At 36.8% G+C, this 15,733-nt stretch overlaps 1 protein-coding gene across 2 annotated transcripts; it reads left to right on the top strand.

Annotated features, from left to right (window-relative positions):
• The first annotated feature begins 220 nt into the window (after window positions 1-220).
• LOC114360680 (clavesin-1) lies at window positions 221-15,220 on the top strand. 2 transcript variants are annotated; one of them, XM_028315448.1, is made up of 6 exons: window positions 221-468; window positions 5,133-5,275; window positions 7,441-7,535; window positions 9,405-9,546; window positions 11,987-12,180; window positions 14,237-15,220. In XM_028315448.1, exons 2-6 carry the CDS (start codon window positions 5,134-5,136, stop codon window positions 14,531-14,533), a joined length of 870 nt encoding a protein of 289 aa, XP_028171249.1. In that variant the 5' UTR covers window positions 221-468; window position 5,133; the 3' UTR covers window positions 14,534-15,220. The 2 variants fall into 2 exon arrangements, with proteins under 2 accessions (XP_028171249.1, XP_028171256.1); XM_028315455.1 differs by having other exon boundaries at window positions 5,117-5,275.
• Window positions 15,221-15,733: the final 513 nt, after the last annotated feature.

Raw genomic sequence — 15,733 nt, 5'->3', positions numbered from 1 at the left:
TTTTCATTGACCTCTTCAACTTTCTTAACTCAACGATATTATCTTACATCACTCTCTATCCGAACAAAATACTTGCCAATAAACAAAAAACGATAGAAAATTTGGGAAAAGCGAACGGTTACGCGTTCAACAAAAACAACAAAAAAGTTACTGCACCGTATTAAAAATAAAATCTACTTCGCTGCGGTTATCTTGGCTCCCACTGTCATTGCGCTGTCCACGCTGCGCGCACGCACGTTAAAATTCACTTTATTTATAAACAAAATAGCTCTTATTTACCTTAGACCTAATATTACAAACACTATCAATAATGTAGCTTATGTAAATATAAAAATAATGGATGTAAAAAAAGTGACAATAAATCAAGATTAGTATAATAGTGATGAATTGATATCGATTTCAAATTAATGGAGTCAAATTGTATCAAGTGTTGGTGTGTGTTTGGACTGAATGTTTGGAGCAATTAAGGTTTGTACCTAAAATAAAATAAAATTATTAAGTAGGTAACTAATACCTTTTGTAGAAATAGAAACATTAGTCTTGAAAAGTAATGGATTGTTTCAGCGATTTCAATATTTTTTCAATATTCAATCAAAAACTTACCTAAAATTCCTTGCCTAACTTTTGTATTTCTTAATAATCCATTTTTGTGTGATATTCATTTACCTACTTAAGTAAGTAGGTACACAGCTTTCGTGGCTTATATGATTTGTTATTGCAATTTTATTTGGTGATAAACAGTAGTAGCCTACACAAAGAGATAATATTTAATGCGACGCACAGTAAACCTAACATACATTTGATAAGATAAACAAATAACACAATACTGTTGACCCCTTTGGCAGATAATAGGGGAGAGTTCGGTATATTGTACCGCCGGGTAAATTGTACCACCCTCATATTTCGTAAAGTATTTATTGAATGTCTGTAATTGCAACACTCAGCGATACACAACTAAAGTCAATTAATATCGGCCATGTGGTTTTTGCCGTGACAATTAACACGTGTGTTTTATTTTGAAAAGTATTTTTTCATTGTTTTCAAGTAACTTTTGAGAATACATGTTTAGTTTGTAATTTTGTTAAATTTAATCACAGGGTGTTTCTAATATTATTATTTAGAAGCGTAAATTAGTGTGGATTACAATTATTTGAAACATTTTTCGGTATTTATAAGCTATATTTTTTACCGATTTTTTAAAAGCACTATCACCTAGTCGGCTAAATTGTACCACATCAAGTTGTATGGAACTTTACCAAAGGATTTTGAATTTTTTTTTAGTAAACCATATTTTGTAATTATAATAGCGTAGTTATGTTTGACTAACAATAAATGAAAGCAAAAGACTGGCAAAGTAGATTAGGTACAGGTGTGCGTTACGATAATTGGAATTACAAAACTTGTACTCAAAATCGTGATAACGTGTAAAACAATATCGATTGTCTATGTTATTAACTACTGTTCCTTTTCGTTTCCTAATTTGTTAAGAATGTATCGTATAATATTTTGCCATAGTTTTTTTATAGGCTTGAAATTTATTGAAATCCAATTTAGTAACCCTGTGGTACAAATTATCGAACCGGTTGGCTAAATTGGACCGAAGCTCTGAACTCGTACTTTGTTGATTTGTTCTAAATATACAACAATCATGTTAATTAATACTTATGAAATAGTAAGTTGAATAATGTATCTTTTATTATATACCATGGACATTAGCAAAAACAAAAGAAAACTATGTGTAAAATGGGATTGAAAAAAACTGGTCCAAATTAGCGGACTCTCCCTTACATATTTTATAACGAAGTCGGGAGTAACGAAGTAAATCGTTGTCAAGGTATATTTTTGCCTGACGTCACAAAACGAGCCAATATGGAAATAATCTAACAAAGAATCTAATTAGGAAACTGACTCTAGTAAATTAAAGAGACGTGTGCAGGCTAAATCAATGATATCACACTGATTATGAATTCCAAATAAAAATAATATAGCAGATGCATTTAATAATTTTCCTCAAGCAATCACGGAATTAGGCACTTATTACAAACATTTTGGCAAAGACCTACTTGTGTATTGTATAGTATACAATTTGAATAATCGGTAGGTTTAACCTACCGATTACCTACCGTAGGTATGTCATTATACCATCGTATGACGACATATCCGAATTCTACGGTGCTTGTCTTTTTAACTAGCTTCTTCCTGCGGAAAACGTCAACAACAATTTGCTGTCAACATAGTCCAAAGTTTGTACTGTGTTGACAACAGAACATATTTATTTACATTCTACACATTCTTGCAACATCGTGATCATTATCCAGCAGGTACTTAGTCTCCACTACAAGGGCGAATGAAGGATTTGGCCTATAGATAATAATTTTATTTTTCTTTATTAAGGAAACAAACAGCATGAATAATGTACGAGTTTGTGCCCAATACTCCCCACACTCTGGTCAGACGAGTGGGGTTTTTTAGCACGTAAAAACACAAATGGCGACCTTAATGCCAGTCGAAATTTTCTATCAGTCATTACATTGACCAGTGTCAAGCCGAGACAATATACTCTTAATTATGCACCGCCTTAATAATTAGGTACTATGAAGGATTTGCCACACTGGATGTGTTCTGCGGTCAGGTCAAAGCGATTGCAGCCCGCATCAGTTGGAACGTCGTTCGTTTCAGCCGAAAGACGTCCACTGCTGGACAAAGGCCTCCCCCAAGGATTTCCACGAAGACCGGTCCTCCGCCGCTCGCATCCAGGCACCTCCCGCGACCTTCACCAGATCGTCGGTCCACCTAGGGAACTTGGAACCAGTCCAGTTGGAACTTATCCTGTGGCAAATCCTTTAACTTACATAGGGAAGGACGGGCGGCGCCGCNTAAGAAATACTGATTAGATTGTTGGATTAGTTGTTGTTGTAGCTAACATTAGTTTTTGTTGTTTTATCTAAGCACTTAAGTTATTAGGCATAGTTGTGTGCAGTTGTAATTGGTCCATAGATTTGTAAGTGATTTGTAGCTGTATTTTTTTTTACTAAATAAGTAGTATTCTATGTACTGTAACTGTACCTATTAATAAATAAATAAATAAACCCTTCGTCGGTAATTTTCGGACCAACCATAATTGGTTTTCAAGTGAATCTTAAACAAAGGTTGCATCAACCAACGGTACTGCAATTTCTCCGATAAATCGATGAATGTTTTTTCACTTGGCATCTTTGGAACAGCTTTCGCCGATAATTGAAGATGAAACTCGACCTTAAACAGGATTTCGGGAATGGAATCTTGCTGAATCAAAATTGATTTACAAAATGTAAATTGCGAAAACTGAATTCTCTTTTCAATTACCTTTGGTCCTTTCCACAGACTGGAAACTGGTCCATATTGGATTATAAATGATAGTATTCAAGTTTATTTAACGTTCACGGTTACATAATCGCATCGTAGGTAATTAAATGTGTGATGAAAATCTTTGCTAAAAGATTAATGACTCTACATACAGTTTAAATTAGATGTCCTTGGTTATAATGATATTAAATTTCGTAACAGCAATTTCATAATTAGATCTACATTCTAGCAATAAAGATAATGTTTAGCTTAACTAATGATAATGCCTAGCCTATTATCTGGACAGTGGACAGAAATTTAAGAATAAATTCTGTTAAAGAAAATTTATTGAATGCGTGTTGGGTAGATAGGTATAATCAAAGAGCAACCTCCCTATAAACAGTGTTTTATTGAGAAAACTTATAGAATAGGTTCAAAATAATGCTAACTTACTACCTAATATTAAACTAACCCGCCATTGACGTCACTATGACTAAAAGACAAAACATTATACCTACGTATACGGTTGTAGTCTGTGCTTCATAAACCAGTAGCAAAACAATGCTATGTCATTCATTACTATTCATGACAACAATCTTGAGATCCGGACCGTTAACTCCAAACTGTCAACGTTAAACTTTGGACGCTGCGAGTTACTGACAGACGACAGCACGTCAATCTACACACTATTGCATCTTGTAATAGAGACATCAGAAGTAATCAACCTAAAGAATAACTTATTTCATGTCTTGTTCGTTCGTTAGTTGTAGCCAAATTACGTCCACTGCTGGACAAAGACCTCTCCCAAGAATTTCCATAACGACCAGTTCTGCGTTGTCTACATACAAATATTTTCATGATTTGGTTGAATCTTAACTAAATTTAACTTTAAAGCTTAATTTAACTGCACTCTCACGTAATTTTTCTCGATTTGACAATCGAGAAAAATTACGTGAGAGTGCAGTTAAATTAAGCTAAAGGAAAACAATGTCGGTAATGACAGGGCGTGTGAGTTGATAGTTTGTTACAAAAACGTGGAATTAGGCTACGATAATAGCCGTCATAAAGTGTATTAGTAAATATTAGTAATCTACTAAGATAGGTTTACGCAAATCACTATAGATGTAGAGTCTACATTGTCTACATTGAAAGCGAAGTTATACGACCTTATTTAATTTTAAGATGGCCAGTTTCTATTAACTATAGACATGCACAATGCACAAGCATGCTCATCTAGAGCTATGATCAAACAATCTTTTACTATCCCTTGGATTACAAAAGATTATATCTTTTAACATTTACGATGGTAAAAGAACGGTGGTTTAAAGCAGGGCAACCGTAAGAAACCAATTTTACGGTGAACTAGTTGTTACTACTGCCACTATACTACTTTTATCTCCTAATCTACTGTATGGTTTTGATTTGCTTGAGTACAAAGTAATAACTTTAATTTGTTAATGGAGACCAATGGATACAGATTAGAGATAAAGCATTAAAAGATATCGAGCGAGAAAATTGACCCAAATAAGTAGGTAATACAATTCAAACAGGAAAATCGAACGTGTAACTCTTGTTTTTAATACTTAAAGTCAGGTTATAATAACATAAGACGTTATTTAAATACTTGAAAAAGTCGTTTTGTTTGTTTTACTCGTACCTAATATTTCCGAAGCTCAGTGCTTAAAGCAGTCTGTCTGGGATTAAATTCCCATCTAAGGTAATCTTTTATTTTTTTAAGTTTTAATAAAATACTTAATTTAAGATGTAAAAATGTTTTGTTTTGGTTTATTAGACTCTATTTACTTCAGGATGCCGTTCATCGAGATCGCATTCCAGGCCGAAGTGAGCCGGTTCGAAGACCAGGATTTTGAGGAGCTGGCCAGGAGGAACTGCAATGAGGACCCTGGCGCGAGGAGCAAGAGGATTGAGGAGCTTCGGTCTTTGATTTATGGTAAGAAAATAATAAATAATACGTAGAAGCCCTTGTCAAAACTCGTTCCCTACGTTCTTGTTTTCTTTTCATGTTTCTTAGTGGTTTTATTTGCTTTTGTCTTTTCATGAAGCTTTTATTTGATGGTGTAGTTGGCAAACAGATGACAGCTGAAAACACGTAAAATTAATATACCTACTCGTAGGTTCCAAATATCTAGGTTTCTAAGAACTACATAAGACAGATAAGAATCTGCAAGATTTACTATTCTTAAGGCTGGGTTATACCATCTTACTTTGACTCTAACAAACGTCAAAAATCTGTCAAACTCCATACAAAATACACCGGTTATCGTTATAGTCACGGTTAAAGATAGTTGGTGCAACTCAGCCTTAGAAATAACTGTGATCATACTTAAAATTATAGCATATCTCTCGTCATACCTGCATAGCTGTGCATAAATATTCCATCGCCTTTAAGTTCTTATCCCAAAGTAACAAGGTGGAAATTGTCATGTTTTTGTACTGGTTTTAGCTAATAGCAAGTGTAGATTTTGTATTTCGTAAGTCAGTTACCGGCGCGCGCGCATAGTTGCAGTGAGCGGGACGTCTCGAATGCACTGCCTTGAGATTGGCTTTGCCATCAAAGCATATTTCTAGATGCATAGACTAGACAGTGTCCTTAATAGGTGCATTAAACTACATTCAAAATGATACATTTTTATCCACAACGAAGAAACTGTTGGCTTGCATCTCGTTCGTTTCAGCCAAATGACGTCCACAGCTGGACAAAGGCCTCCTCCAAGGTTTTCCACAATGCACGGTCCTGCGCTGCCCGCATCCAGGCTCTTCCCGCGACCTTTACCAGATCGTCGGTCCACCTAGTAGACTTGCATCTCACCTGAAGGAAATTGATGATCAGGCCGAGAAGGTGGAAGCGAATATTGGAATTTTCCTATATTTTTATTTAATTTTATCCAAGGCTTCACCCACGTAAATTAGGTCTGTCACAGAAAGACTTTTCCAATTTCGTGTCCTTGTCAAAAACCGGGACAAAAACTATCCTATGTTTTTCCCTGAGTCTGAGCCTTTTATCTAGGTATTATTATGCCAATTTTCGTCTAAATAGGTATAATACATTACATAGGGATAAAAAGATAACACACAGAGCTGCAACACGGATAGACATTTATATTGGAAAATGGGCATGGTTCAATGCTGATTTATGCTAATGGACTGAAAAGTATAGTAGTCAAGAACTGTGAGTAAATAAAAACCACAAAGAATTATGGTCTATAATCGAGAAGGTTCAAAACAAAGCGAATCATAGTAATTACCCTTTGACTGTTTTTTTTACGAGATTGTAATAATATATAGAATCCATTATTGGCTGTAAGAACAAAAATACCTGTTTGTATTATTATTATAAAGAGCTGTGGTTTTCTGAATAAAGAAAAATAAAAATAAAATAAAATAAATTACAATAAGAAATCAGCATGCCACGGCGTGGTTTATAATGATTGTAATCAGTAACCTGCACAGTGGCAGCGAACAATACTAAGTAGTCAATGGAAATGTGCGTGCACGATTGGCATTGCTGGTAGGACCAGACAGTAGGGCTATGATTTGTATGGAAAGGTGTCACTTCGTATTGTTACTGTGCTGTTGAAATTCTTTGTTCCCAAGTCTTGACTTGGGATATAATTTGTGGATGTGACTTTGGTTTGATCTTGATCAAACCAAAGTCACATCCACAAATTATACAGGATGACATTGTAATCAGTATCCAAATTTTTTAATAAGCTATCTAGAACAATTTAACACTACAACTTTATTTTAATTACCTATATTTTTAATCGTGGTATATTCCGCAGAAAAAAAAAATCAATTTTCGAAAAAATCCGCAGGTGCCCATTATCTTAAGTTTTAAAGGTTATTGCTTATTTTCGCTCACCATTATGTCTATTATTAGGCTTTGCAGTTTACAGTATGTGCGTGTATTTTTCTATGAACGAAACAAATTATCCACGTGAGCCAATTTTGAGACCGCGCGCAGCGGATAAAAATAATTAAAAATGAAAAAAAAATGATGTCTTTACGAAAATCAATTAAGTTAGTAATTCTGAGTCGCTCCTAAACATTTGGACACTGTTTGAAAAATCACCCTGTATTATTTACTTTTTGCAGAACGAGAAGAATGCAATCCGCGGCGCATCGATGACGCGTATCTGCTCAGGTTCCTGCGATGCAGGCGGTTTATACCTGCGCTCGCGCACAAGTTGGTGAGTAATTTCACAAACAACAGTGTATATCCCTATAGTATAACTAATAACCATAATAATATTGGAAGCTTCGATGCGGTAATTTTGCGAATCAAAGAAGTCTTTGATTCGTGATTACTCGTATTGAGTAAACTACTAATTCCAGGGAATTATTCATACCTATAATGAGCTCAAAAACTGGTAATATCGTAAGAACCTTTTGTGACATAGGTACTATTAATACTGATCGTACAAAAGTTATATGACCTAAATAATGAATGGAAAATCAGAGTTGATAAGCCTGAAATATTCTACGCAGTCAGAATACTAAATAAATTGAAGGTATTTATTTATTAGTTTTTACACTCAATCAGAGTGTTGTATTACTTTTAAATTAATTAACAAACGGCCGAATACTGAAACGCCATTTAAATATTTGACGGCTTCTCAAATAGTTAAGCAGCTCCCAAACTTACATTTCGCATACTCAAAACAATATCTAAGCAGTTCTCAATTTTTAAGCACCTCTCAAATTAAGTTGCACTCAAACGCCACTCAAATGAGTTTTCGCATACTGAAACGCCATTCAACGCTAAGCATTACTCAAACAACTGTCAAATCGTCTTAAGCAGCTGTTAAATTTGAGAGTGCTTGCGCGGTATCTTAAATCCTATTCTTATACCTAAATCGACCTAAATAGTGGTAAATAATGTGTGTCATCGTTATCATTTCTTTCGAGCCTCGAGGAAATACCTAAATCTAATCGCAGGAACGCAATAAGGCTGAACGCTATTGAAGAATATTATTATAATGACATGCAATTCCGAGCGAGGTTCCGCGTCTCTAAAGAAACGGTGTTGTTTCTGGATTCATAATTTGGAAGCTCTTTGAAACCCCGCACCAAACGCCATACAACCAGTGGACAAAATACTTATTATAACCCTACTGTTCTACGCAACGGGAAGTTATGAACGTGTACTAGGTGATATCTTCCACATCGAACAGCCAACTGTGCATCGTACTAGTGCACAAAGTAACAACCAAAATAGCTGCTATGAAATCGATTTATATAAACATGCCTATTTCTGAGGAATAAGGGGACATCGCATAACAGCATTTCCAAGAGTTGTTGATTTGTCAATTTGATGCTCTGTCAACAATGATAAATGTCAATTGTGGTTACGTTTCGGTCCACGATCGCTACATAATAGATTTCAACAATAAAAAGTATCACCTTTAAATTATTTTTTTAATTAAATAAAAATGCAAGCATTAATTTTTTTATGTGATAAAACTAGATTTATATATAATAGAAACTAAAAATAAACTGTTCTATGTTAAGTGGATTGAGTATATTTCCATAAAAGACAATACATAACCAAACGATGCTGCGTGTAATGGATAAAAAACGTAAAGTTATCATTTGTGTAAATGAAAACATACTTTTTTTGGTAAATGTTGCCAGTAGGTAAACATTTGAGAGCTGCTTAGCTGATCACGGCTTCAAATCCGTTGAGTGGCGTTTGAGAATACCATTTAAAATTGAAGGATATAGTTCCAAAATACTGGACTGTCCTGTCGATGACATTGACAGTGGGGCGCCACCGTCAATACCGGATCGCTGGTTCAGATTTTAGCCATGTTGGAAACCATATAGTTGAACGATGGTAGCGCCCCCCTGTCATTGAGTTTGGTGGGACAGTTCAGCGTGGGTCATCTATACTTAAATTTAGGAGCCCGTCAGCTGAGTGACAGATTTGAGTAGTGTTTCAGTATTCGGCCGAAAGACGCCTAGATAAGTAGATAATGAAAGGTGGTTCACTGTGATCCACAATGATCCTCCTTAAATATCACGGTACCAGGCTCCCATAACGCCGCAGGACGTTTCAGATGGTGCGCTACGAGCAGTTCCGGCGCGACTACGGGTATTTGTACGACTGCGATGCCTTCGGCCTGCAGAAGGTCAAGAGAGTTTACGGAGGCACCTTGCCGGAGAGCCCTCGGAACGGACGCATCATACTTATGAGATTTGGTGAGTTACAGCTACCAGGATAGTATGAACCGAAAGAAGTTGATGCGAAAATTTCGCGTCAGTATAGTCAGCAGTGCGCAAAATGATTCTGGTAGAATCCATGCTAAGACTATGACTATACAGAAGAATCCGTATGATTAAATTAAGTCTAGATATTCAATAACACTTATGTTTGTGTAAACACACCACATTGTGTAAAAACATGATTTATTGGGGTAATAATAACACACGGCTACAGATTAGCGATCTCATAACATCACCTTGTCAAATAACCGCAAATTACCGAAGTATGCAAAAACGTTGTGTCATAATAATATGTATATTAAAGAGGCTGAACCCAACTTCCAAAGGAAAAGACAAAATTAAAGTAGGAAGAAATAGTTTGGTAATCGTTAGAACAGTTTCTCAATATAACCTTGATTGAACCCAATCGTAAAAAAGTGCGATCTGATAATGATAATAAATAAAAATCACGACATTTTAGAGCCTAAACCAGAGAACCGATTTTGATAGAGATAGTTTGGGTCCCGGGAAAGGACATAGGATCGTTTTTTTGTGACAGACAAAATTCCACGCGGGCGTAGCCGCGGGCAGAAAGCTAGTATTTTATACATATAAATACACACAGACAGACAGACAGACAGAGTTACTTTCGCATTAATAATCTACTATATAAAAATAAGTCCGGTTTTCCTCCCTGACGCTATAACTCCAGAACGCACGAACCGATTTCCACGGTTTTGCATTCGTTGGAAAGGTCTCGGGCTCCGTGAGGTTTATAGCAAAGAAAATTCAGGAAAATTTTCAACAGAACAGCGGGAAGGGGGTAAAACGGGATCCACGCTTACGAAGTCGCAGGCGGCCGCTAGTATTAGTATAGATTTTGTCTAAATCATCTTGCATCACAAGTACTGTCAGCGTCAAATAGTTCTTGACATCCAAAATGGCCAAAAAGGAGACAACACAACCTTATTTCAATGTTCGAGGCGTGCTGCGAACTTTTTAGCTTCTTTGGATGTCACGATCTATTGATGCCGACTGTCCCACAAAATTATCGTATAGTCGAAATCAAGAGAGCGCGAACGTAATATGCTCTAGTGACAGCAATCATTTTATAGATCAAGAGCAACAGACTGCTAAAAATAGACTGTATGAGAAAGTACATTTAAGTCTATTTAAAGAACAGAATGTCTCAAGCCAATATCCCAATATCGTTGCACCATTCTAAAGGCTGATTTACACGTACCTACTAAGTAGTTAAGTAAGTAACTTTTTAACTTAATTTTAAGTGATTAATTGCATGTAGACACAGAATTTAGTAGAAAGTTGCAAATTAAAATTTAGTTAATAACTGTTTACATGCAATTAAATCACTTAAAATTAAGTTACAATTTAGTTACCTACTTAACTACTTAATACATGTAAATCGGCCTTAAAAGAGAGCGTTTACCTTCTATCATTAATGACAACATAGCGCAGAGTTGCATCATTTCACGGTGGCTGTAGTGAAAAATTACCTACACGATAACTTGTAATTTTAACTGTCTCAAGAATGTCTTGTTTCTTAATTTTCGCGTCGTCTGCAATGTAACTTGACGAGTCATTGATGACTTTGGCTGACTCTAGACCGGTAAATGTGTTTATGCTTTAATAACTGACTAATGAAGAGGATGTTTATGACTTTTAATAATGGGTCTGCCATTCGTTTAGCGACTTTACAAAGTAGAGTAGAATAATTTTAAAGATATAGTTAATTAAAAAGGTATAAATGTTTAAAGAGTTTCATATAAATCTTTTAGGATAAGGATCCATGCATACTAAGTGTAGTGCTTGGCATGCATCCATAACCTAAAAGATATATAAATTAAATTCCTTGCAGCAAATACAGCTTTGTTATGGAAGAGTGCTTTCTATAACAAAGCTGTGTTTACTCCAAACGTGCACAATTTGTATCCATCAAGACAGCAACGATTTTTCGTTAATCTTAATTAGATAAAAAACACAAATCATTCTAGGATTCGGGTCGGATGCAGTTCATGCAGTGCGAATCAATTGCCTATAACCTTAACTGATCATCATCATCACTTTAGGCCGGCAATAAACGGACCGCTTGAAGCAGTCAGGCTCGACAGCTTCAAGCTGTCGACCGCCCGAATCAGTTGCTGCAACTGCTCGAGCGGTTCGTGTATGTGCGTCCATAGAACTCTGCAGTTCACTGTGCAGTTGACAGCTTGAAGCTGTCGACCCTGACTGCTTCCAGCGGTCCGTGTATGGCGGGCCTTAGTCACTCCACTGACGAACATAGGCCTCTCCCAATGATTTACATATTGGTTGGCAGCGGCTTGCATCCAGCGCCTTCAATCTTTATGATGTCATCTGTCCACTTTGTGAGTCGACATCACACGCTGCGTTGTCTTAACTCATACCTATCTTTTATCAGGGAAATGGGACCCAGAAGCAGTTCCTATCATAGACGTGGTCCGTTGCGCTCTCCTGATGGACGAGGTAGCGGTGATGCAGCCGAAGCTGCAGATCCTGGGCGTGACCATCATCGTGGATGTTGAGGGACTGGGGTTGAGGCATTTGAGGCATCTCACGCCGACCATCGCTCATCAGATTGTCAGTCTTATGGGGGTAAGTTGAATAATTAATTTCTTGGAATTTCGACGACATTTCGCTCCTGGTAGAGAAAGCAGTGGTTATGTCTAGGCGTCCACATGGTGGCAGTGGCTAACATTGTTGCTATGGGCACTGTATTATACTGATTAACTTCTAGCCCACCCTTTCCCAAAGTGGGCGATAACGCCCCTTGCGGGGCGCTGAAGGCCTAAATGTAAGAGACCCGGAAAAAAAAATTCTGGGTCTACAGGCTTGGGCCAAAACCCAAATGTTTCCCTAACGACCCAATGTACAATTAATGTGATCAGAATGTTCTTCAATAAAATTAAACACAAATAATGTGTAAATGATACATTACAATTGTTTTATTTATCGTTACGANTCACAAAATCAATTGCGCACATTTAAAATAAAGTTTGTTTACACTTTGACAGCAATAGACTGACATGCAAGGTGACATATCAATGAAGTTTTCAGTTACTGTTGCCATTAAAAGAAATTAGTACCATTAGTTTTCCGCAACATGGCGAGGGTTTTTATGTTCCTGGTCAGGCTATAAAATTTAGTTACCTACTTAACTACGTACTTACTTAATACGTGTAAATCGGCCTTAAAAGAGAGCGTTTACCTTCTATCGTTAATGACAACATAGCGCAGAGTTGCATCATTTCACGGTGGCTGTAGTGAAAAATTACTTACGATAACTTGTAATTTTAACTGTCTCAAGAATGTCTTGTTTCTTAATTTTCGCGTCGTCTGTAATGTAACTTGACGAGTCATTGATGACTTTGGCTGACTCTACTTTTAGGTATGTTTATGACTTTTATAATGAGTCTGTCATTATTTTGCAGCCAACTAAATAGAGTAACTAGAATAAAATTGTACCTATCTGAAAGATAAAGTTAAATATGAAGATATTTTTTAATTTTTGCTCTCTTTTAGAAGCCATGCAAACTGCACTCTTTCTTAAAAACTCTGTATTTGATCAAATTGTACATGCTTGTATAATTTGTTCCCATTACGGTGTCGATCATGGAGGACTGTTGTGGACGGCCTCTGCCCCATCTAGGGGACAATTTTATCAGATAGCCACAATTTTACTGAGAACTAACACTTCGCTTCGGACTAACATTCTTGGATACGAATCATTCAGTTCATGCAGTGCTAATCAATTGCCTATAACCTTAACTGATCATCATCATCACTTTAGTCACTCCACTAACGACCATAGGCCTCTCCCAATGATTGACAGCGGCTTGCATCCAGCGCCTTCAATGTTTATGAGGTCATCTGTCCACTTTGTGAGTGAACGTCCCACGTTGCGTTGCCTTAACTCATACCTATCTTTTTTCTCAGGGAAATGGGACCCAGAAGCAGTTCCTATCATAGACGTGGTCCGTTGTGCTCTCCTGATGGACGAGGTAGCGGTGATGCAGCCGAAGCTGCAGATCCTCGGCGTGACCATCATCGTGGATGTGGAGGGTCTGGGGTTGAGGCATTTGAGGCATCTCACGCCCACCATCGCTCACCAGATTGTGAGCCTTATGGGGGTGAGTTACAGACCGATACGATCTACAAACTTTCAAGAAGAAAGCGTATCTACACCTAGGCAGGCAACGCACCTGTAACGCCCCTGGGACTACGGGTGTTTGTGGGCGACGGTAATCACTTACCATCAGGTGATCCGTCTGCTCGTTTGCCTCTGTACCATAAAAAAATCAATTTCTTGGATTCTCTAAGTCATATCGTTCTTAATAGAGTAAGCCATTATGTCTAGGCGTCCACATGGTGGCAGTTGCAACCATTGTTGTTATAGGCACTATATAAAATTGATTAGCTTCAAGCCTAAAAAGAAAATTAAATAGGTGTGAGTTTGCCCAAACCATGTCCATGGTAATATGCAGAAACGTTTCCTCAACGACCCACAGTTAATATGTTTCAAAAGTCAAAATTAAAGTCAAAAGTAATAAAAACAAACTTGAACTTTAAGCAGTCTTCACATGTCGAAGTCATTGTCATTTAGAATTACGAGTAAGTTCAACTGAACTCATCAAATACTTACAATTTCCAGGTGTCCTTCCCCTTGACGATGCACGGCCTCCACATCATCAACTACAGCTGGTTCATGAACAAGTTCTTCTACCTCTTCAAGCAGTTCATCCCTAAAGCAGTCTGGAACCATCTCTTCTTCCACGCGGACATGGCTTCCCTCCACAGTCACATCGACCCTGAGTACCTCCCTCCTGAATACGGAGGGTACAGCAGGCATGTCATCACTACGGAACAATGGATATCAAAGATCGACAAGTACAAAGATGATTTCCTGGTGAAAGAACTTAGGGATTTAGGTTTTACTGTTAGTAGTTAGGACTAATTAATGAAGTTGGAGTTCCTGCATTCTATTTATATCTATTAATGTTGTATAGTATGTTACCCCACTTTAGCTTTATTTTGGGGACCTGCAAGTAAGCAAAATCCTCGAAATAAAAAGAATTGACGAATGTGTTTTGATGTGACGATGGCTGTTTGACTTACAATTAAGTATGTGACTAGTAATTAATCATGCAGCGTACCTCAGTGTCACTATTGCAATAGTAAGCAGACAATTTTCATTCCATGGATGCAGGCCGCCACCAATCGGCCATTGTGGAAATCTTTGGGGGAGGCCTATGATCAGCAGTGGACGTCCTATGGCTGAAATGATGATGATGATGAATTTTCATTCGTTGAGTAAAGCTCTAGACTGTGATTTGGCGTAGATTTCTTGGTGTTCAGATTATCTCTTAGATTAACAAAAAAGAACTATGTTAGCATTTATATTCTCGCTAATTTAATTGTAATACTTAAGTTAATATAAGTTATGTAGAAATCAAGAAAATGTAGAAGTACGTACCATTGATGACTGATAGTAAATTAATATTAACAATGTCTCTCCTCATGGTCGATGGATCAATTTACTGGCTAGAAACATATTGTTAAAATAATAAGTAATTAAAAGAATGACAATGATACCTATTTGAAAAACCTGAATAAATATATTTTGTAAATTAATAAACCTTGCAGTTTCATTTTTTAGTCCAATTTAGTTTACTACGAACTCTACCTGCCCTCTATTGACGATTCAAAGCATTTTACATCTAAAGTAAAAGTTTAGTAAAGGTTTGTAGATGGCGCTAGGCAACAATGCGGGCATCCAAATGGCATGGGCAAACACGAAGATGAAACGCTACGGGCATTGCGGCCAATCGAAACTCGGAACCAATTTTACCAGGCGCCCATGAATGCAAAGGCGATGGCTTCAAGTTTTGGTTGGATCCGTGCTTTATAATCTGTGCTTGGAACCACAGATAAATAATTTTCTTTGTCATTGTGGTAATAAGAACAAAATACATAATAATTTACTTAAAAATAATAATCATAAATTGTAGAATAATTGTGACATAATAATTTTGTAATAAAATGAGAATTCATCCACAATCAACCGAATATTTTGTAGATCTGTGAAGAATGCAGCGACATCTAGTTGCCAAGCTTCCGGAACTAAACAATGTGGATCATATTATGCTCC

Source organism: Ostrinia furnacalis, unplaced genomic scaffold (assembly GCF_004193835.3).
Source record: "Ostrinia furnacalis isolate ACB-3 unplaced genomic scaffold, ASM419383v2 OfSCF0322, whole genome shotgun sequence".
Taxonomy (NCBI): Eukaryota; Metazoa; Arthropoda; class Insecta; order Lepidoptera; family Crambidae; genus Ostrinia; species Ostrinia furnacalis.
The sequence above is the reverse complement of the archived record's forward strand: the minus strand, read 5'-3'. Positions and strand labels throughout refer to the sequence as shown.

Coding starts and splice junctions, on each gene's coding strand:
- LOC114360680 (XM_028315448.1), top strand. CDS start 5,134: ATGCCGTTCATCGAGATCGCATTCCAGGCCGAAGTGAGCCGGTTCGAA. Junction 7,536..9,404: donor CTGCGCTCGCGCACAAGTTG/GTGAGTAATTTC, acceptor AGGACGTTTCAG/ATGGTGCGCTACGAGCAGTT. Junction 9,547..11,986: donor CATCATACTTATGAGATTTG/GTGAGTTACAGC, acceptor ATCTTTTATCAG/GGAAATGGGACCCAGAAGCA.